The 24,036-nt window shown below is 43.1% G+C and overlaps 1 protein-coding gene across 2 annotated transcripts in view; it reads left to right on the top strand.

Moving 5' to 3' along the window:
- The window catches only part of HDAC11 (histone deacetylase 11), a 67,487-nt gene extending 44,433 nt beyond the window's left edge, over positions 1-23,054 (top strand). For both annotated transcript variants that reach the window (XM_063427099.1, XM_063427098.1), the window contains 4 exons: positions 469-531; positions 20,266-20,362; positions 21,011-21,189; positions 22,567-23,054. In XM_063427099.1, coding sequence (XP_063283169.1) covers positions 469-531; positions 20,266-20,362; positions 21,011-21,189; positions 22,567-22,764 — 537 coding nt within the window. In that variant the 3' untranslated portion in view covers positions 22,765-23,054. The remainder of the gene's footprint in view (positions 1-468; positions 532-20,265; positions 20,363-21,010; positions 21,190-22,566) is intronic.
- The last annotated feature ends 982 nt before the right edge of the window (positions 23,055-24,036 follow it).

A 24,036-nucleotide genomic window follows, 5' to 3' on the forward strand; every position in this document is an offset into this window, starting at 1 on the left:
TTAAACGGTGGTTATGATGACCACCCAAAAATGAAAGGGTGCAATGTGACCAGGAGTTACACTCAACAAAACAAACTTTAATATCTCGGTATAATGGTGCGTTTTTCAACGTTTTGGCAACAGCAACTAGGAGTTGGTGGGAGATTGCTAATTTACAGCATCACACAGACTGCCTTCTACGAGAAATTCTGAACCACAAATCTGTAAAGGGGGCTTTATCAGAATGCTCAATAGTTAGTGGGGGTTCATACTTCTACATGAAAAGGAACATTTGGATACAGTAAATGGTACAATTGAGGCAGATACAGATAACATAAAAGCATTAAAAAAAAAAAAAAAAAAAAAAAAATGAATGACTCCCTGGTGTCAACATTGTTAGCCTGAATAAAAAGTACTCAAAAACGATCATTATGTTGGACAATTACTGATTTTTTTTTTTTTTTTTTTTTGTTGATCACTGCTTTTTAGTTCTTATTTGACCACGTGCAAGGCGTATCCACGGCAACCATAATAGATCTGGATGCTCATCAGGTATGTTTCTGTTTTTGCCGTATGATGGCAATATGCCCGGCATAGAAGCTGTACAATACCTTGCACAATTATTCAAACCTGTGACCATTTGTCTCACATCACTACATTGTCAATAGTACGCTACTGTAAGATGTGCAAAGTTGAAATTCAAAATGGAACATTTATTCTAAGTTTAAAAAGCAAAAAATCCTGTAAATATTCAGTATACAATGTGTGCATTAAAGGGGAAATATCAAGTGCCAGGATTTTTCATATATTAGGCATTCTTATATTTAGTACATATGTATTTGTGAGATGTGAAAAATAAAATGAACTGTAGGAATAAACATCTCTTTATTCTGTAACTGGGCGCCTCCATCTTAGCTCCCTGTCAATCATTGTTATAAGCTCCGCCCTTTACATCTGGCAGTCAGTATAGAGAGCCGCCTCCATCTTAGCTCCCTGTCAATCATTGTTATAAGCTCCACCCTTTACACCTGGCAGTCAGCATAGAGAGAGCCACCTCCATCTTAGCTCCCTGTCAATCATTGTTATAAGCTCCACCCTTTACACCTGGCTGTCCGTATAGAGAGCCACCTCCATCTTAGCTCCCTGTCAATCATTGTTATAAGCTCCGCCCTTTACACCTGGCAGTCAGCATAGAGAGCCACCTCCATCTTAGCTCCCTGTCAGTCATTGTTATAAGCTCCACCCATTACATCTGGCAGTCAGCATAGAGAGCCACCTCCATCTTAGCTCCCTGTCAGTCATTGTTATAAGCTCCACCCATTACACCTGGCTTTCAGTATAGAGAGAGCAGACAGAGAGGAGTAGTGAAAATGTTCATATTTCACCACTTCATTTGCAAACTGAACTGGATTATGATGTCACTTGCTAGATATTTAATATGTAATTCTAATTGCTAAGAAAATGCAGCTTTGCATGAAATATTGGTAACGTTCTAGGTGATTCTCAGTGCTTATTCACTGGTGTAAAAGGAACCTATAGTACCAGGAAAACAAACCCATTCTCCTGGCACTATAGGCTCCTGGAGTGACCCACTCCCTCGGGGACCCCGGTTAAAACCCCTTCAGCTACTTACCTGAATCCAGCGCTGATACCCCTCGGTGCTGGGCAAGTTCCGCCCACGCTCCTACCCCGCTGTAAGACGGTGGGGGAGACCGCATGCGCGGCAATGGCCGCGTGCGCATTAGACCTCACCATAGGAAAGCATTATTCAATGCTTTCTTATGGGGAAAATCTGACATGTGAGGACGTCTAGCGTTAGAGAATTGACCAAAGGTTTGTTTGTATTCCGGAAGCCCTCTAGTGGCAGTCTTAGACAGCCACAGAGGGCAGACCTAGAGCTGCAATGTTTTGCATTGCAGCATTAAGTGCAAAAGGGTCACAGCACCCACACCACTTCAATTGGCTGAAGTGATCTGGGTGCCTACAGTGTCCCTTTAATACCGTAATGATGGATATAAAGCGTTCATGTTTCCGACCCACTAAGGGTAACCACGCGGCTATGGAATGCCACACATATTGCCATAATGGCAGGCTGTGGGTGACCTTAGCTTCATCTCTCTTTACTGCTTCTGCTGTTTTGGCGGTAGCAATTTTCCGTGCTGTACCTGTAGATGGCACGGTTGTTGTTGTTGTTGTTATGAACGTTTATATGAATGGATAATCATGAGATGTGTATAAAATGTGGGCGTGATGACGTAAGACGGCAGTGGAACGTCTGCGCGAACTGAAGTAAAAGGGGAGGAGTATGAGAGAGAGCGGATTGGAGCAGCTGGCTAACGGACAGTGAGAGATACCATTTGACCCCGTGGATCCCCTTGGCGTACCTGACTTACCGTATAAGCAGAGTGTTTTAGCAAATTTTTTGTGCTAAAAAAACCCAACTCTGCTTATACTCGAGTCAATAGTCTGTATTATGGCAATTTGCATTGCCATAATACAGACTGGGGGAGAGGGGGGCTGGCAGAGCTGTACTTACCTCTCCTGCAGCTCCTGTCAGCTCTCTCCTCCTCCGCGCCGTCCGTTCAGCACCTCGGTCAGCTCCCAGTGTAAGTCTTACACTGGTTGCTGACAGAGGGAGCTGCACGGACGGCGCGGAGGAGGAGAGAGCTGACAGGAGCTGCAGGAGAGGTAAGTACAGCTCTGCCAGCCCCCCTCTCCCCCCACTGAACTGCCAATGCTGGACCACCAGGGAAGGAGCCCCCCTCCCTGCTATGTATCAAGCAGGGAGGGGGGACGAAAAAAATAAAAAATAATAATAATTAAATAAATAATAATACTAAAATAATAATTAAATTAAATAAAAAATAATAAATACTAAAATAATAATAATTAAATTAAATAAAAAAATAATAAATAATAAAAAAAAATTAAAATAAAAAAAATTAAAAAAGCATTGCCCACCCCCCACCAAGGCTCTGCAACACACACACACACACACACACACACACACACACACTGCACTCATACTCATACACACACTGCACTCATACTCATACACACACACTGCACTCATACTCATACACACACACTGCACTCATACACACACACACACTGCACTCATACACACACACACACTGCACTCATACACACACACACACTGCACTCATACACACACACACACTGCACTCATACACACACACACACTGCACTCATACACACACACACACTGCACTCATACACACACACACACTGCACTCATACACACACACACACTGCACTCATACACACACACACACTGCACTCATACACACACAATGCACTCATACACACACACACAATGCACTCATACACACACACACACACTGCACTCATTATACACACACTGTAAATAAATATTCAATTAATATATTTTTTTTAGGATCTAATTTTATTTAGAAATTTACCAGTAGCTGCTGCATTTCTCACCCTAGTCTTATACTCGAGTCAATAAGTTTTCCCAGTTTTTTTGGGTAAAATTAGGGGCCTCGGCTTATATTCGGGTCGGCTTATACTCGAGTATATACGGTATAATAGAAGGTCGACGGCAATTGAAATCTAAAAAGCCGACTGCATTTGAAAGCTATTGCTGTGCAAAACAGCAGGAAGCCTAACAGCAGGAAGCTCAGAGCGTTGCTAGAATCTGCCCAATCGTGAGTTAATACTCAAACTTCTACGAGAGAGATTGGAGACTGGGGACACTGCACAGGAAGACTGTGGGGACACTGCACAGGAAGACTGTGGGGACACTGCACAGGGAGACTGTGGGGACACTGCACAGGGAGACTGTGGGGACACTGCACAGGGAGACTGTGGGGACACTGCACAGGGAGACTGTGGGGACACTGCACAGGGAGACTGTGGGGACACTGCACAGGGAGACTGTGGGGACACTGCACAGGGAGACTGTGGGGACACTGCACAGGGAGACTGTGGGGACACTGCACAGAAAGGTTGGAAGGTTGGTGAAACCAGCCGAAATTAGCACGAATAAACAAATAAGGGGATCTTAAGACTTTGCTACTATATTTAAAATCTTAAAAGAGGAGGGATTTTGAAATATAAAGGAAACCTATTGCTTAAAAGTGAGATTTAATATTCATATCATATTCATAGTAATATCCACTTGAGTATAGTGTTTTTTGTTTTTTTTTGTATTTTTTTCCTTTCCCTTCCTGCTCATCTGACTTGTTGTGCATGGTGGAAAGCAGAGCTTGGAGACCATTGAGAGAAGGGAGCAAGTAGAGAGTATAGTTTGGTAAATCCACCCCCTTCAAGAAAACTATACTTTCAAACAACTCCTTGCATTTATTATTTATATAGCGCCAACAGATTCTGTAGCGCTTTACAATATTATGAGAGGGGATTTAACTATAAATAGGACAATTACAGATAAACTTACAGGAACAATAGGTTGAAGAGGACCCTGCTCAATCGAACTTACATTCTACATTTTAAGAGCTCTCCAACTGGAACGTAGATACTTGGAGAAGATTGAGAAAAGAAGGAAAAAAAACTGGAGGAATATAACATTTTAAAGAAACTGAAAGTTGAAGAGAGGAAAGCAAGCAGTGAACGTATTTTAGCGAATCTTCCCTCTTTGAGCAAATTCTATAACGCAATCAATTTACTTCACTTTACTTCTATAGCAATCCAACTGACTATTGGAAATCCAAGCTCATAGGAAATCAATACTAAATAAATTTCTAGTAGCTGTTACTTATAGATTGATTTTTTTTTTTCCCTTTTCAATTTGAAATTCTGGTTAATAAGAGGAAAAAGAGGGGAAAAAAAATGATCGCATTAAGGAGAGAGAGGTGAGAGATGAATTGGAAATGAAAGAAGAGGAAAAAGTGTTATTTAGAGATAATACCCTCTTCCTGACCAGATCTAAAAGAGGGGAAGAAAGGAGTAGAAGAGGAGAGGAACTCGGGTGTTTTCCTCCTCCTAATAAGGAAGAATATCAGTAAAGTAAAAAATCCTAAGACAAGATCTGAAAAAAAAAAAGAAAGAAAAGGCAAGGAAATTCTGTTTAGCAAATCGACCCTCTTTTTCTAAGCTATATAATATCAATATCTTCCTATAACAATAGAGGATACAAACTGATTGTCAACCATTGATCATTCCGCAGTGAAACTAAAAGCAGAGTTCTACTTCACCCTCAATCTAGAGTCCTGTCTCTTATTGGGGGAATCTGCTACAAGGGATTGCTTTGCTCGTCATACTCTCTTGCTATTATCACTAAGCTCTTATAAGAGCTTGTTCCTGTTTTGCTCTCTGAAGGAGTCTATGGTGGTTATGGTGTCTGCTGCAGTGCTTGGAGCCCTCGGGAAGCGCTAGGAGCATCCTTCAACGGCGGCACCCAGTCGGGGTGCCATGTGATCCGTTACACATATATTTATTTATATTTCTTCTTAACCTCTTGAGAGTGAATCATATGCTCTGCCCCACATATATACTCAAACTCAAAAGAAGTGGAGTAGAGGGAAGAGGAGTGAGAGGAAGAGACTAAGGTGTTTGGCTTTTTTTTATTTAGTTATTTTTGCTGTACGACTACTAAAATGTCTCCCAAAAAGAGGAGACCACTAATTCTGAGAAAAAGGAAAAAAAAATCTATCAACACATTATTCTCCCAAGAATAAATGGAAACCAATTGAGCTTTGAAGTTCTCTGGGAAATATAGAAACAAATAAAATACAAACCATTATCATGGAACTGGACCAACTAGAGCCAAATCAACTTCTCACCAAGGAGTGTGTAATAGATTTAATAGATAATTTTCATATACTAATAAAACAAGACATGGCATACCTCATGGATACATCTAAAGATGAACTCCCTCATGTTCTCCAAAGCATATTTATACAGGCAGATTCTATTAACAATCTTCAAGAAATCTACGACCTCCTACAAACCAAGAACAAGATTCTAGAAAACAGAATTAAAACGTTCAAGCTAAAACAAAAACCGATATGGAAGACTGAGCACGAAGAAAAAAATATACGAATAAGAGGGATTTCTGAAGAAATCACCAATGACAAATTAGGTTTTTTTTGTTTTTTTTTTAATGGAATTCCTATCAACATTTGTCTCTCCACAAATTTCTAGATCAAACACCTTTTTCAGCGGTTTCATAGTCTTCCTAGACCTAAAGGCACAGTAGATTCAAGTCCCAGAGATGATGTAATTCGGTTTGCCTCTTACTACATCAAAAATCTTATCACTCAAGCAGAAAGAAAGATACTACAGAAAGGAGAACCATATAAAGCCATTTGCGGATATCTCCTTTGCAACAAGACAAGCTAGGAGAAATGATCAGGAATACACCAAAATACTCAAAGAAAACCATATAGATTGGGATTCCCAACCTCAATTATTCATCATGATAACTCTACAAATGTCTTCGAAGAACCATCACAAGTACAACAAAAACTAAAGAAAACGGGACTAATGTAAAGACCGTTATCTTCATTAAAAGAAATCTAACAATCAAGACCTGAGTAGCGGGAAGACAAGCAGGAGGAGGAAGAAGAGACTGATGGTCCTTTCCTAAATTTTTTTTTTTTTTTTCTCACTCCCTCTCCTTCCCTTTTTTACGAGGAGGAGGGTGAGGAAGAGTAGAAAGAAACATATATTATGGTATTTCATATGTATTTATAGGATTTAAGAATACACTGTTCAAGTTGGATCTTTACTAGTAAATTAGTAGGAAGAGTGAGAGGGAAGGAGCACATAGTAAAAATAATAATTACTTCTCTAATTTTTTTTTCTCTTCTCAATGCACAAAAATACACAAGGAAGATATATTAATGAGAAATTAATTTTTTTCTTGGGAGGTGAGTGGGGCCTGTCGACAGGGCCACAGTTAAATTTGTGATAACCGCGTAGGCTTCCTGGGGCCGAAACCGAAAATTCAGGATACCCTTGGCCAAAAATGACCCTGTAGCGGAGGGCAGTATTAGAGTCCACGATCTCCGCTGGTTTCACAGGTAAATCCACAGTCAGCGCTGAAAAGTAATGCAAGTCCCCAAATCCTCCCAATAACCGGACGAAACACAGTTTGGGAGTCAACTAACTGGCTTTATTCACAAGATGGCATATTTAAGCAGTTCCCCATGCAAGGGGTTTCCTTACAGACAATTCAGGGGATTTCCCCCATCAGACATTGCAATTCTCCCAACAGGCACTGCTGCACGAGAGGGATACTCCCACTAAAATGGACGCTTAAGTGGATTATCTCCTCGTGCAGCAGAACCGACAATTTACTTTAAAATACATATTTTGTATAATATTCGGTACATTGAGACAACCGAACGTTCGGTAGATAGCTGGGGTCTGAGCGCACCTTTTGTGAGAATACCGCTCAGATCCCAGCTGAAATGACCGAACGCCGCACAAATACTGTTCTGCATAGAAGTTCCCCTCAATCTGTCGATTGCATTTAGGGGAACGTTTCTACCGAAAACCGGGCTCCCGAACGGCCTGGAAGTGCAGCGGTGTTCGCATCATCGAGTAGCCGTTTTTAGTTCCAGGCGCTCGATGACCAAACACCGCTGCAAAATAGACGAACCAAGATGGCCGACCGCCGCATGGTCGGTAGCCGAACGACGGCCACCCAGGAGAGTCTATAATTACCGATTGCAACATTGTTGCAACCGGTTAACAAGCGCCACACGACCCTAAATGTGTGATCTATCAGGGGGGCCCGGATTCGTTTGGCGAACAGCCTAGATAGCCGCTGTTCGCCGAACGAAGTACTTGTATGCTGGTAGCTTACGGCTGCCAGCATGCGAATTACCATAGCACAATACACACACAGCAAGTTATACATAGCACACAGTACAGCCTACAGACAACCTTCTCCGATTATAGTCCAGAAGTGGCTAGGTTTGCCACAGACCCCGCCCCCCCCAAATTATTTTAAACGTTTTCCTATAATTTTATGATTAGACTTTTTAATGAATTTAATGAATCGAATATGAAAATCTTCTCTTCTTCCTTCTTTTAGTGGTCCCCTCTACCCCAGTGTTCCTTTTCCCTTCCCCGTACCTTAGTCCCCTTCTCCCCCTTAATGTTCCTCTTTCCCCCTCTAGTGTTCCTCTCCCCTCCCTCTTTTTAGTTTTATTTCCTCCCCAGTCCCATAGTGTTCTCCCCCCCCCTTCCCATATTGTTCTTTTCTCCACCCTCTCCCCTGTCCCATAGTGTTCTTGCCCCCCCCACCCCCTCCCTGTCCCATAGTGTTCTCCCCCAGCCCAAGTGCAGTATTCTTGACTTTTCATGTTATCATTACTATCTTTCATTGTGATATATAATCTGAATTGTCAATGCAAGCATGTCTGTTAAACTATACACTCCAAAAGTACAAAATATATTAAAAAAAAAAAAAAAAAATAGGCACATTTGATCCTTTTTCGGACGAAAAGGAATAGGCCCATTTTTGGTCAAAAATTTTGCCAGCCAAAATTTCGATGCATCCCTATCCAAAATGGCCATTGAACCTTGGATATCCTGGACTGGGTAGAAGGTGCTAAAATCAAAAATGTGTACTGGCACTCTTCCATCCAAATAGGTGCTGGATATCAAGGTAGGCCACTCCAACTACCTCAAAGCGTGTATACAAATAAACTTATGATAATGCACTCAAAACTGGCTTAAGGGAAATATATACAAGTATGTGTAATTACACGAATATTCGTTTAGAAAAATGCTTGTAATTTATTCTATTGCCATGTCTTAACAAATAATGACTTAAGCTACTATGATATATACAATTCGTAATATACACCTCATGCCACTATAACACCTGTGGTTATCCCAAAAAAACACCAAACATAAGTCAAAGCCCCAATAAAGTCCGACCGTATCAGTTCTAATATTGCTTAATTGCACTGTATAGCTGAGAATCCTCAATACAATTAGGACAAAATTTCTTCCTGGCAAGGAGACCTTATATTAATTGGTTGAACAAATGATAAAGGTAAAAAATAAAAATAAAAATGCAAAAGGAAAAATAAAAATAGAAAAAATAAAAAATATTTACAGTCCTAGTGTGTACACACCAAATATATGTCCTGTATTAGTAATATATGGGTAGATCTCACCAATGTTCTCTGCTGGTTTCAATCTTGCACAGGGTAAAGAGTTGTGGCCCTTTCAAGCCTCTGGGCACAAAAAGGTTCCTATTCAGAATGTTGGTTTTAGAGTGCTGGAGCTTCTTAGGTCCAAGATAGAGGGTCTCTGTTGACGTCGGTGGGGTGCTCGGGTTGCGTGCTCGGGATCCAATGCTCCCTTTGATGGCCCTGTTGGGATAAAGTGTGATTCGCTTGTATTTCCTGTTCGGCGCGCTCGCCTCCTCTCGCGGGTCGCGCCTATGTGATGTCATTCTATGTGCGGCACGTCTCCAATGCGAATGCGTGCCGTCCGAATTTGTATGTGGAAACTTTATTAACAATATTAACAAAGTCTGAGATCACACTTTTCACCGAACTATATGATTTACATACTGTAAGAATGTGTACATTATAGCAAAGCTTAGTGAAAAACAATAATAAAAACAATAATGTAGGTGTATTGTTCAATACTCTTATTCATAGATGATCATTGGGGGAAGTCTTGTTAATGTAATGTGACCATAGTGGTTAAACAAACGAATTTATTCAGCAAATAAATATGTCCTATGGTTTACCTTCTGTATATGTAACATAAAGGGATATGTTTCTCCTAAGCAGAATTTAAAGTGTATAACCAGGGGGGACATATTATATTCATTTTAGGTAGGCAACTTCTTGATAGATGTGTGTTATTTTTAGATGACACCAATGGTGGAAGCAAAAGTCCACAATATGAGCAGGAAAAAACTATCTGTAAGCTTATTACATACATTTTATTGGAAATTGTTAAAAAGCTTTTTAGAAGATGATTTCTTTGAAGAAAAAACATTTTTTTTTTTTTTTTTTTTTTTTAATTCTTTATTTTTGTTGTGCAGGTAAGTACATAACATTCACAAACGCCACAACAGCGTACTTATATAGGTATACAGGCTTAACAATGGCATGAGTATGTGCACTTTTTTTTTTTAGTATCAACAAGCTCACTGAATCGCTTAAACATTAGCAGAGAGTATCTGCACAGTAGTTTAGCATGTGTGTGGATTAGGTGTACTTTGCAGGGAACTATTGCAGTATTTTAAATGCTGGGATATACACATCTGCCTGAAAAATAAAGCTGACGGTGCAGATGTAAAAACGGTAGGCAAGAAAATTGTCAATAAATTAGAATAAGTAAGTAACATAATAAACAAGCAAGGTGAGGACTGATGCTTAGTTGCCGCTGGGTTCATAGATTTACGGTAACCGGGGACAGCCCTCATGGTGCTAGTGATAACTGATGCCAAATAACACATTAAACATTACATTTATGCAGGTCGACTGCCCTGGGGGGCTAATTGCCGGTTTCAATTGGTAAGAGTGGTTAAATAAATCGGCTCGCTAGTGCGTAGCTGTTAAGCAGCATTTTAACGAACCTGTACAGCATAGTCAATACAGAGATATAGGCGTAAAACAATACAACTTGTTGGACCCCCTTGTTGTGCTGCCGTTTGACTGCCTATAAAGTGGTTCTCCCCTTGCGTTACCTTGTGTTGACTTAAATGAGAAATATAAAATAAAAATGGTAAGTATTAAGAAAAAGTAATCGCTCGTGGCTGAGAAAGCCGTTAAGCCCGGCAGCACTGTCCATCTCCTGTTACAAGGTGCACGTGGCAAACGGAGAGAGATAGACAGGACAGTGCACTTCGAGCAATTCCCTTTGCGCGTATGCCCTCGCGCGGGGTGTTGAGCTAGGTCGATGTTGTCAGTAGTATGTGCAGTGTGTAGTCAGGTTGCGTGCCTTTCATGGTGTCAGCTATATAAGGCTGCTAGGTGAGTAGGCATATTAACGCTAATTGCCTCTCGTGTGAAGTCCTCTGGTTGATCTAGCGGGGTGTAATGTGTGGGAGCAATATTGCATATCTACGGTGGAAACACCATACCTAAGTAGGTAATAGACACCAGGTTAAATAAAACATGCAGCAGGAGAGATCGAAAACGAGAAGTAACACAAAATGAAACAATCCATTGAGTTATGGGTCCGGAGTCATCCTTGCTCCCAACGCCTAGCGGTGTCTCGGGGGGGGTGAAAGAGCGGTATATACTCGACGCGTGAATGGGTATGTGGGTCTATGGGCCGTGTTTGGTTGGGGCCTCCGGATTGAGTGAGTCCCGTACTGGGCCTGTGATAGGCCGGCATTCAGAGAGTCAGGTCTTGGCTCTGTCCTGCGAGCTCTGGGTGGCCCGTCTAGGGACAAATTCCGTTGCGGTTTCCGGGTTCCAGACGTGGGTTGGTCGCTGTGCTGTCTCCGAAAAAACATTTTTAATAAACCTTGTAACATGAGTTCCTGATAAACACTGTCTGAAGGAGTTTGGGTATTATTTACCTAGCGGACTTCATAGGAGTAGAAACTTATTCTGTAGACTTGTCCTAGACACTAACGGATGTAGTTCTCGCCCATTCTGAAAAATCGATTTCCATAGTGCATACTCAGCAGCGGTGTAGTGTGTGAAAGATGCCCATAGTCTCTCTTAGTATGGACCCCGTATCTGGTCGGGTTGTGGACCACAGTTGGCCAATGCGTTTGGAGGTATTGGAAGAGTTAGAGAGCCAGGAGGACCAAGGTTAGGTTCTAATCCTGAACTTTCATTATTCCAGATTGACTACACTATTTGAGCAACGCTACAGATGATCTAAGGACACTACAGGGAAATTACGCATGTCACTGGGTGAACGTCTTACAAGGAGTGATACAGGTCATAGTCTTCATTTAGACCTTGTGGGTATAGCGTTTCCAGAATGCTAATCCACTTTGTTTCTTTTCGTAATAGTGCCTTTTGTCTGTCCCCACCCCTGCGTAAGGGTTTGACACTATTACCTGAAAACGTAATTGGTTTACACTGTGACCATGTTGTACAAAATGTCTTGGTACTGGCTTATCATATGTCCCTTTCTGTATGGCCGCCCTTATATCTCTCTTGTGCTCTCCAATACGCTCCTTAACTGATACCAAAAAAGAAAGGTGAAGCGCTACATACAATACTCAATTTAGTCCACACTTTTAGGAGTATTCCCTTCCCAAAAGGTCGTAGGGTAGATGAAAATTGACACCCAAATGTTCTGAAAAACAAATTAAATCTTCATAGTGCAACTCTGTGATTCAGCATATAGATTGTAAACTTGTATATAGAACCACTCACATTTAGTTGAGCTTATAGCCAAGCTCAGGAGTACACGCTTTCAGGTCCGTAAAGGCGACCTTTACCCTTCTTCAGTCCTTTTTTTCGGATGTGGCTAGAGCTCAAGCGAGAAAATATATAGTACAATATCGTCTATAATCAGTATTCAGTATAAAATGAATATAGGGATTATACTCACAAGTCGAGAGCCAACTTTTAGGCTCAATTGCTGCACAATGTGTAGTTAAGGACTACACTCCTTTAAGAGCAGGAACCAGTAGCCCAGATGGTTTTAAAAAATATATTTATTATGTAGTATTAAGATTTAAAATTGTAATGGCCAATTACAATGTATAAGAACCAATATACTTAAACAGGTAAATAACATAAAATAACTGTGTATACAAATACACTGGGCATAAAGGTGATACTATTTTGCAATTTCCCAGCTGGAAATACTCCTAAAAGTGTGGACTAAATTGAGTATTGTATGTAGCGCTTCACCTTTCTTTTTTGGTATTTGTAATTTGTGTATATGGGAAGGTACATTTGGTGATACAGCGGCTACTAGATATATCAAGGTTCTGTCAAAAGCGCCAGTATATTTTTCTTTTCTATTTGTATACACGCTCCTTAACTGGCCTGGTAGTTTCTCCAACATAGAGAAGCCCACAAGGACACGTCAGAATATAAACCACATAGTCGGAGTTGCATGTGAAGTAATCAAGTATTTGAAATTCTTTACCCGATAGAGGGTGGACGAAGCATTCACCCCTGATTACAAATTCTGGGCCCTTCGATAGGAAAATAGGGGGGGATTTTAAATTCAGTTGGCAGATTAGGATCACCTTAAAAAATACCCCAATGCTTCATAATAATACGCTTGATATCCCTACTGTAAGGTGTATATGGGGTGTGACGGTACAATCCGTTACTCCGTCAAGCATTCCCTTCTTCCCATAAAGTAACATCAGCAAGTAATCCACAGAGTAATAAATTGCTGGTATCGCCGAATAATCCACACATGAGCCAAGGCTTAATGCTGGAACAGGACTGATTTACTGGCACACAGAACTCACAATTTATGCAACACAAAACTCCTCCTCTGGGCCAGGCTAGATAATTGAGTTTATGCAATATACATAGCTCAATTATCTGCTGGCCAGAACATTTACAGTTTAACATACTTTTTACCTAACATTCATAACTCTAAAACCATACATCACATTCACATAAAAATTACATATTCACAATCAATCCACTCAGGGGAACAACATATTAAAAAAATGGCATGAATCAGACCAGGGGTTCAAAAGTTAGTAAAAGTATATTTTGGTCCCTGGCTGGCAGCATGGCAAACTGGTTTAAGCAGGTTTTATAGAGGCCTCTATCTTGGAGACAAAGGGGGAAAGTAATCCAATTATCCAGGGCTAGAGGCAGACTCCATTAACCACATGGTTACAAAAAGACATAAAGCACTTTAAAATGCATAAAGTCCCCTTTTACACATAACACACAGACATTTCACATATCCCCAGATAGCTGGGATCTGAACGCACAAAACTACCGAATAGCGCTCAGATCCTATTCACACAGTTTAATTGCCATGGAGCCAAAGTCTTTCCCATAGTCTTTCATTATATGAATAGGCTCCATGGCATAGCTATCTGGTGGTATCACCACTCACACAGGGCAAGTACTGAATGGCCCCACTGTGTTTAAAGGGCCAGTGTAACGGCTACCCAGGTATTGTGAGGGTATCTGCCGCTGGAGACGTCCTTTTCCCTGCAAGCTGCTGTGGAGAAGTAAAGCTGGTATAATCCCATCCACGATATCCAGAGAGAGTCAGGTTCAGCTGTAAACAGGAGCAGAGTAATCTTCCCAAATAATCCCCTTCCAAGAACGAGACGAGGCTACGTTTTGAAGGGTCAAGATGAACTGAGGACTGGAACACCCAGCCTGCTTTTTATTAGGAACAGATACATACAGGACACTCCCAGGGGGAGGATGAAAACAACCAATCATACGTATGGTAACACCCCCACGTCTCCTCCCCTCAGATAACCACATAACATAATTAAAATGTCCACATTTTTACACAAGTTCTGGATGTACCCCAAAAACAGGGGGTACAGCTTTAAATCCGCTGGATAGCTCTCCTTCAGGGGAACAATATGTCCAAAAATCAGCCCATTCGGATGTATAGTTCGGGAGATACAGAATTCCAAAGTTTTGACCGACCGCACAGACCAACTAGCCGAAATTAGTTCCATGAGTTTTGGCCTTGCGGTCTGTCTCCGTTCGCACGGTAAAAAGACCCGAAAATCTGGTCATCCATGCGAATCTCGGCGGTCGCTGAAATCCCAATAGATGGTTAAGCATAACTACCGAATGGTGGGACGTTCGGTAGTTTCAGTACGAATTTACGGAGGTCTGGAGGACTCAGCGGTATTCGCCTGTTTGTGTATCCGTTTTCAGTTCCATGCGGTTACAGGCAAATACCGCTGTTCGTGCACAAGATGGCCGCGAACACGTGTAAGTCCCGAAATGGCGGCCACCTATACTTTACACACGGAATTCGTACTGAATCATGCGAACGGTTTATTCTTTCGAATCCTCTTATATTTTACACTGTGGATTCACTTAAATCATGCGTACAGGAGACAATGAAATGAATAGAGGTTTAACTGTAATTCCCTTGCTTGCTTCACAGTTACCAGGGACTTGTAAGGATCCGTTACAGCCAGAATGAGTGACATGCACTCTGTTAGGGCCGAATACTGTTTTTAAAGGGCCCAATCTCCCAGGGCCATAGTCCAAAGGCAGGAGACGGGCAGCCAGGCTTCTCCAATGCAATGTGGCGAGATTGCTCTCGTCACATGGGGATATGAAGGGGATTCTCTCAGTACTGATACTTGTCCTAATGGGGTTGAGTGCTTCATTCCTGTTCTTGTGTTGTACTTTAATTTTATGTTTGTTAACTAGCTCAGGTGGATAACCTCTATTTACAAATTTCTCACACGTGAAGTCTAATCCTGACTCCACTTGGTTCTCCTGTGAAATTATTCTCCTTACTCTCAGGAGTTGGCTGTATGGTAGACCGTCCTTCAGGTCCTTCAGATGTTGCGGATGATAACTAGAGTATTCCAAGAGATTATTCCTATCCGTAGGTTTAGTGTAAATATTAGTGTGTAACTGGTTTGCCACCATGTGTACCTGAGTGTCAAGGAATGGGACTGTCTCTCTGTCACATGTCATTATAAATTTAATGTTGGAATCTAATGAGTTCAATTGATTAGAAAAACATGTCCAGTTGGGTTCTCGTGCCACCCCAACAAACGAACACGTCATCAATGAAGCTTTTCCACGTGAGACATCTATCAAACAATGTGGTGGTATATACCGTATTTTTCGCTCCATAATGACGCACCTCACCATAAGACGCACCTAGTTTTTAGAGGAAGAAACCCAGAAAACAATATATTCTGAACAAACTGTCCCATAGTGTTTCTTACTATGGGACAGTTTGTTCAGAATATTTTTTTTCTCCCATGTCCCATAGTGTCCCCCCTCCCATAGTCTTCATCCCCCCTCCCCTACCCATAGTCTTCATCCCCATAGTCTTCATCCCCCCTCCCCTCCCCATAGTCTTCATCCCCCCTCCCCTCCCCATAGTCTTCATCCCTCCCTTCCCCTCCCCATAGTCTTCATCCCTCCCTTCCCCTCCCCATAGTCTTCATCCCTCCCTTCCCCTCCCCATAGTCTTCATCCCCCCTCCACTCCCCATAGTCTTCATCCCCCCTCCACTCCCCATAGTCTTCATCCCCCCTCCACTCCCCTTAGTCTTCATCCCCCCTCCACTCCCCTTAGTCTTCATCCCCCCTCCCCTCCCCATAGTCTTCATCCCCCCTCCCCTCCCCATAGTCTTCATCCCCCCTCCCCTCCCCATAGTCTTCATCCCCCCTCCCCTCCCCATAGTCTTCATCCCCCCTCCCCTCCCCATAGTCTTCATCCCCCCTCCCCTCCCCATAGTCTTCATCCCCCCTCCCCATAGTCTTCACCCCCCCTCCCCTCCCCATAGTCTTCATCCCCCCCTCCCCTCCCCATCCCATAGTCTCTCTTCTCTCCCATACTGTCCCCCTCCCCTTGTCCCATAATTACTTACCTGTCTTGTAGCGTTTCTCGGCAGCACAGGGCGCACCGCGGTCCTGGAACTTGAATTTCATGTTCCGGTTTCCGGCGGGACTGAAAGGAAGTGCGCACACTGAGCTGAGTGCGCACTTCCTTTCAGTCCCGCCGGAAACCGGAACATGAAATTCAAGTTCCAGGACCGCGGTGCGCCCTGTGCTGCCGAGAAACGCCACAAGACAGGTAAGTAAAACTTCATATTCGCTCCATAAGACGCACAGACATTTCCCCTCACTTTTGAGGGGAAAAAAAGTGCGTCTTATGGAGCGAAAAATACGGTATATGTAGTTCCTCTTGTTTGTTCATATATATGTTGGCATAGGTTGGGGCTGCATTTGAGCCCATAGCGGTCCCCTTCACTTGTCTATAATATTTATCCTCAAAGAGGAAATAGTTTCCAGTCAGGACAAATCGTAGTAGTTGTAAATATATTCCTTTGTGTCGGAGTATAGTGTCAATGTCTGGTCTTGGTCCAATGTCCACATTACCGTCCTAATGCCCCCTTCATGATCAATGGATGTGTATAGTGATTGAACATCTAGTGTTGCCAACCAGACCTCTGTATGTTCCTCAATAATGAGATTATCGATCAGTTTCAAGAATGAATTAGTGTCTTTAATATAAGATTTGTGTCTTGGTACATATTTAATCATAAACTTGTCAAGGATCACTGCAGGTGGTTGCAGAACTGAGTTTGTACCACTGACTATGGGGCCTCCGGGTTTTTGTTAATCTTGGGGAGAGTATAAAAAACAGGAGTGGTGGGGTATTTACCACTCATGTATCTATACTCCCCTTCAGAAATGATACCCTTTTCCTTGGCATCCTTGTTTAGCACCTGTAAAGTAGTCTGTAGTCGCTGAATTGGATTTCTGTCTATTTGTTGGAACTAGTGGTGTCATTTAGTTGTGACCTAACTTCTTTCACATAATAATCCCGATCCATAATCACCAGTATACCACCTTTATCGGCGGGCTTGATAATTATTGAGTTATCCTGTTTGAGTGTTTAATACTTGCCACTCTTGTCTAGTGAAGTTAGGCTTCTGTTGGAGAAATCTACCCTTCCTCTGTCTTTTCTTTCTCAGTTTTTTTTTATTGTCCCTCTTTACTAAATTTGAAAATATGTCAATAGACTGATTAGATATGTAAGGAGTGAAAGTGCTGTTTGGTTTCAAACCTGTGCCGAGTGGGAGAGAGAGATCAGTGGTCGTGTGTGCCGGTTGTGGTGTTGCCAATTGCATGTTTTCATTGTTCTGAGTCTGGCTCTGTTGTTGGATGTGGAACTTGAAAAATCTCTTCCTGCCAGCCAAAATTTCGGTGCATCCCTATCCAAAATGGTAATTGAACCTTGGAGATCCTGGACTGGGTAGAAGGTGCTGCCTTGTTGGACCACCAGGAGATGTCTCGTGGATGGAGGAGCTAGGTGAAGAGCTGTAGTGTTTTGCACCATGCTAGGGTGCTCCCTGACAATCCGCATAGAAGATGAGAGAGGAATTCTCAAAGTTGTAGGGGGACTTGCCCCTGTGAGCGTCCATAACTGCTGCCTTGTCTTGCCTATTTTGGAAGTATAAGATCAGGTCTCATGGAGCTGTGGCAGGTGCCTTTGTAGGTCTTGGGATCCGAAACATGCCCTCAATCATGGGCGATTTAGTCTGTCTGGGGGATAATATCGCACTCAGCAGACGCTTCAGGGACTGCTTCGGCTACCCCTCTGATTTTGAGGTTGTTGCTGCGCCTGGAATCCTCCATCATTGCGATTCTTTGCTCTATGGTGGTATGTTGCTTTTGGAGCGTGTGGTAGGGATCGACCGATTATCGGTTTTACCGATATAATCGTCCGATATTCGGTATTTTCGGCAATATCGGTATCGGCCAATAGAGATACCGATATTGCCGATAATACCTCCCAGGACCACCAGGCTCATTACAAGCCCAGCGGTCCTAGGGGGGAGGGGGCGGGCAGCAAGCGTTTACTCATCTCCCAGCAGCTCCTCCAGCTCCCCAGTGTAAACCTCGCGAGATCCGCGGCTGTCAGAGCGTTGCCATGGGTTACCATGGCAACACTCCGCGCGGCACGCTGGTCGCGAGAGTTACACTGGGGAGCTGGATGAGCTGCTGGGAGGTGAGTAAACGCTTGCTGCCCGCCCCCCCACAGCTCAGCCAATGCCACTGGACCACCAGGGACTGCTATATCCCTCCTCCCTGGCCAGGCAACAAGCAGGGAGGGGGGACAACAAAAAAAATTAATAATAATAATAATAATTAAATATATATATAAAAAAATATAATTTAATATAAAAATTTAAAAAACTGATTTAATAAAAAATGCCCCCTTACACACACTCCATTATTATAAACACACACTACACAAACACACTGTGTATATAATGCAGTGTTTATATAATGCAGTGTGTTTGTATAGTGTGTGTATAATAATGCAGTGTGTTTGTATAGTATGTGTGTGTATATAATGCAGTGTGTGTGTATAATAATGCACACTACACAAACACACTGCATTATATACACACACTATACAAACACACTGTGTATATAATGCAGTGTTTATATAATGCAGTGTGTTTGTATAGTGTGTGTGTGTCTGGATAATAATGCTGTGTGTGTGTGTATATAATGCTGTGTGTGTTTGTATAGCATGTGTGTATATAATGCAGTGTGTGTGTGTATATAATGCACACAACTCAAACACAGCATTATATACACACACTATACACGCACTGTATTATATACACACTATACAAACACACACACTCTGCATTATATAAACACACTACATTCACTATACACACGCTACACAAATACACACACTCTGCATTTCTTATATACACACACTACACAAACACACTGCATTTAATATATACAGCATTCACTTTAAACACACACACTACACAAACACTCTGCTTTCATTATATACACACTAGACAAATACACACTGCATCCACTACACAAACACACACTGCATCCACAACGTACACACTATACAAACACACACAGCTCCCCTGTCTAAACACACTGCATCCACTACACGTGGCATGTATATTTTGTGCATTTACCTTTAGAAATAGTTTTTATTTTCCAAAATGGTAAATGTACAGAATATCGGCAAATTATATCGGCTATCGGCCTGAAAGTTCACAGAATATCGGTATCGGCTCTAAAAAATCAATATCGGTCGATCCCTAGCGTGTGGATCTCTTGTTGTAGTTGAGTGATTTGTGCCTTTGCATTGTGTGAGTCGCTTTCCAGGGTGCCCACATGGCTTGTCAGGCCTTGTATGTCTCTGCGGAACGTGGCCATATCCGTTTAAATGTCTTTCCATAGGCATGCCAGCAACTCCTGCATGTCAGCCCTAGTTACCGGTGTTGAGTGTGGTTTGGAGGCAGTGGGTACCGGGGTTTGGTTTGGCACCCACAAAACAAGCAGTTAAGTGGAAGTTCCCAGGTTCTAAGGTTTGGTCGTCCGAGACATCGGAGCTCTCTTCCATGTAGGCCGCCATCTGGGCTGTGGGGCGCCATGTGCCTGCCGCCACAGATCACCTGTGCTCATGCCCATGTCGATGTGGGCTGCCTGGGGATCCAAGTGGGGTTGCTTGGTTTTGGAGTGGGAGTGGGATGAAACTGAGTATGACATGATATTGAGGGAAAGTAAATTAAATGGAAATTATGGAGATGAGTTTGTGGGGGGGGGGGAAGGGGGGTGATGGACTAGGAATAACTATACAGAGTAATAAAAAAAAATGTATTGTATTGTAATCGACCCTCTTATCCCTCTAATAGGGAAATGGACACGAACGGGATTTTCTCGATGATAAGAGAGTATACATCATGGATGTTTACAATCGCTACATTTACCCAGGAGATAACTTTGCCAAGCGTAAGTGAAGTCCTCGGGCGGTCACCATTTAGAGGAAGTAATTCCCTTGGTAAGAACAGCAATTGTAAAACCAGGAGTTGGAAGCACTGGCTCACAGAATATTGTCTGCTCTGCCAAAAATAAAATGGACTCACTTGTATTTATCCTTGGTGGCCCACCATCACCAAAAACAGTTCCTGTAACCTAACTTATTTATGGAGCGGTTTTATGCATCAATCCAGTGCTATGTGTCGGTTCTCAAATAAGCAGTGACCCAGCTCTTCACCTATGCTGATAATGTAGAAACTGCACTGTTGTAGACCCATCGAACCTTGGCTAGATAATTTGGCCCCAGCACTCTCCGCTCATGGTTGGACAGGTGTGGAAGCATAATATCCACGTTGTTAATGCAACCTGGGCCGAGGGTGTTATTCTCTGGGCTATATAATGGCTAGATTAAAAAAAAATCCCCAGAAATGGAGGACGGGCCCATTGACTCCTAGCACCATAACTACTACAGAGAGCTGTAATAATTGTTGCTTACATTTTACCCTATAATAATTTTGGTCATTGGTCAGTATTTCAGATTATAATATTAAAATGTTTAGTGACCCAATTAATAAAAATCCCTTTTATTAATTGTTAAGCATGTGCTGTATTTGTGTGCAGGGGCAATAAAACGGAAAGTGGAACTGGACTGGGGAACAGAAGACGAGGAATATCTGCAGAAGGTGGACACTCACGTGCAAGGGGCTCTTAATGAAATGAAGCCAGATATAATCATTTATAATGCAGGGACAGACATCCTGGATGGAGATCCACTAGGAGGCCTCTCTATCTCTCCTCAAGTAAGTGTGAGAAGGAGGGGTACAAATATTACAGCCATTCTCAGCCCTTGCTGGACCACTCCAATGTCCACAAGCCCTTACAGACACTTGGTGTGGCGAACCGCCTGGCCCCCTCGACTAGGTGCCTCCACCAATCGATGCTTCCTAGTGTTCAAGTACTTCCAAGCACTCCACCAGACAGCATAACAACCGTAGTCCACACAGCCAGCACTACAGCTTGGTTGAGGTGTCGCTGTCCTCCACCCACCCTGGACACAAGATCAGAATCCAGCTTCTAGTGAGTAGACCTCTCCTACTCCAGAGAGTATAGCAGGATAGCTCTTACAAGAGCTAGTGATATAGCTGTTAAAGCAGTTTCCTACATGCACAAGATGAGGCTCTGTGTTGAGGGTGAAGTAGAACTGTTTAATGACAGCCACAACTGGCCTTATATGCAAGTTTCCATGCAAGGGGTTTTCCATTACATATTCCAGGGGCATTCCCCACTGGACCTGAGAGGGGACTATGGCAAAGTACACACTTTAATTACATTGGCGCTCAGGTCCAGGACACTCCCACACAAAACAGGGTAATCCCTCCCCTGTGCCTGAGAGATAATTGAGTCAGGAACTATACTAAACGCAATTATCTCAAGGCACAGAAAACCTACATTTTAACAGCATCTCAAAAGTCCCCCACAAAAGTCACATACACTGATAGCCCCAAACTGGGGAACCAACATATGCAAAAATCACCCAGATCGGTTTGGGATTTCCATGGCAGTACTCATTTTGAACGACTGTGCACATGGTCCAATGCCCCAAACCATTCCAGAGAATCAGGGGTAACGGTCGGTTTCTCTTTCTGGAGTACAAAAAGTACATAAATCACTTGAACGGAGCCTTTCAAAGTGCATTGGGCAAAGTATATTGCAGTGCCCATAGTCCTGAGATAAGAGGCTGGCAAGCAGGCTCCTCCAGGAGCCCGTGGCGAGGTTCTGTTCGCTACACTTGGCGACTGATTTATTGTCTGGAGTCCGATAAACAGGGTAGGGCTGGGGAGAAAGATACTGATGGCTGTTTGATTACCTCTGTACACACTGTACATTACTGTGCTTTCTATTGCTGTGTTCCTCTGGGATAAATTCATACACATTGCACAAAAATATTTTTGTGGAGCTCTTTGATACACTCATACACAGTTCAACAAAACAGAAAACAGCACCCATAGATTGCACGGAGCTGTTGTGATTCTCCGATTAGTAATGTAACGGTGATAAAGCATGAAATTACAATGCCACGAATGTATAGCAAAATAGTTTCATTCACTAAAACACTAAAAACTACGAAAAAGAAGTGGAAAAGGGAAATAATTTCTTATGTTCTATTCTTTGTTTAGGGCATCATAAAGAGGGATGAGATTGTGTTCACAATCGCCAGGAGTCGAGGTATTCCCATTTTAATGGTAACATCTGGTGGTTATCAGAAGAGAACAGCAAAAATAATTGCAGATTCCATCCTGAACCTTCACAGCCGGGGACTCATCCACAAAGGTCCCCCCGAATATCCCGACACTGCCGCCATCAATAAACGCTGAACAGCACCTTAGACAGGAATTCTTAAAACATCTATTTTTGTTTTAAAAAATGTCATTCTGAATCTTTGAGAAAATACTATGTATTTATGAGTGGAGATGAGTTGTAAATTAATTGTGTGAATGAACGAATTGTCTTATTCTGTGATAAGTCTTTTTTAAAACGGGGTCCTTATTGGGTTATTTTAACACTAAATAATTAAATTTAGATTGGGTTAAGAATTTGCTCAATAGAATGGTATTTGGTCAAACTGATTAATTGCACATTGCACCTATTAAAGTTTGTGATTAAATTATGGTGTTTAGCTACACAACTCTCGTCCATTGTCTGGTCCTTCACACTGTGAGGAGGCAGGGAGAATCAAATTATGGCAAAAATAGGGACGGGTGTAAATAAGGGAACATATAAGGCAAAAAGCTTTAGAGTGCAGAGAGACACAGGGTTATTCACCAAAGTGAGAATTCAGGGGCGGAGCCAAGCAGCCCAGACGTGCTCAGCGCGAGCTCCCACGTTTGGAGATAATAAACGGGGTATTATACCCAGCCATAGCCGCTCACAAGCCGCAGACCGCAATACCTGTAACCGGGAGAGGCTGCTGCATTGAACGGTGCCTCTCTCGAGCCCCTGCACAACCGCCTGGACATACCGAGGCTTGCGGCCTACCAGAGTTTCAGCCACGGAGAGGCGGCTGCTCTCCAGGCACCGAAGCAGAGGCTGGGACCCCGGTAAAACACCTCCCCCCCCCCCCCCCCCAGGACCGGCGGGGGTCATCCCGGTCCACATTTAGAAGCCTCACTCACCCTGCTCACAACGGGCTGCTGATTCCGCATAGGCCAGGGAAGCAGCTCCATCACTCAAAATGGCGGACGCACGATACCCACGCGGTGACCAAGACGGATGTGCTGCAGTAGACCTCATGCTGCAGCACCTAAATGAGTTCTTTGCCAAGCTCTGGCAGAGGTTTGAGGTACGTGCAAATGCAGTGGAAGGGGGCCAGAGGGGCAATCGGAGACACACACAAGATGGGGCACAAGAGGCCCCGTCGGGCGCACACACCCAACCCACCCAGGCAGCGAGCCAGCGGGATCTGCCACTCAAAGCAGCCCCCACAGAGGCAGAAGCGCAGACTCCGAACACGAATCCGTGCTTCAGCACAACCCCTCGGGGGCAGTCGGGCCCGTGGACTCCTAAGGAGGACTCCCGCTCACCGAGACATGCTGCGTCCACCGAGACAAACCTGGGGCATGGCCTCACGGAGTCACCTGGGCGAAGGC

The sequence above is a fragment of the Pelobates fuscus genome, chromosome 7 (assembly GCF_036172605.1).
Source record: "Pelobates fuscus isolate aPelFus1 chromosome 7, aPelFus1.pri, whole genome shotgun sequence".
Lineage (NCBI taxonomy): Eukaryota > Metazoa > Chordata > Amphibia > Anura > Pelobatidae > Pelobates > Pelobates fuscus.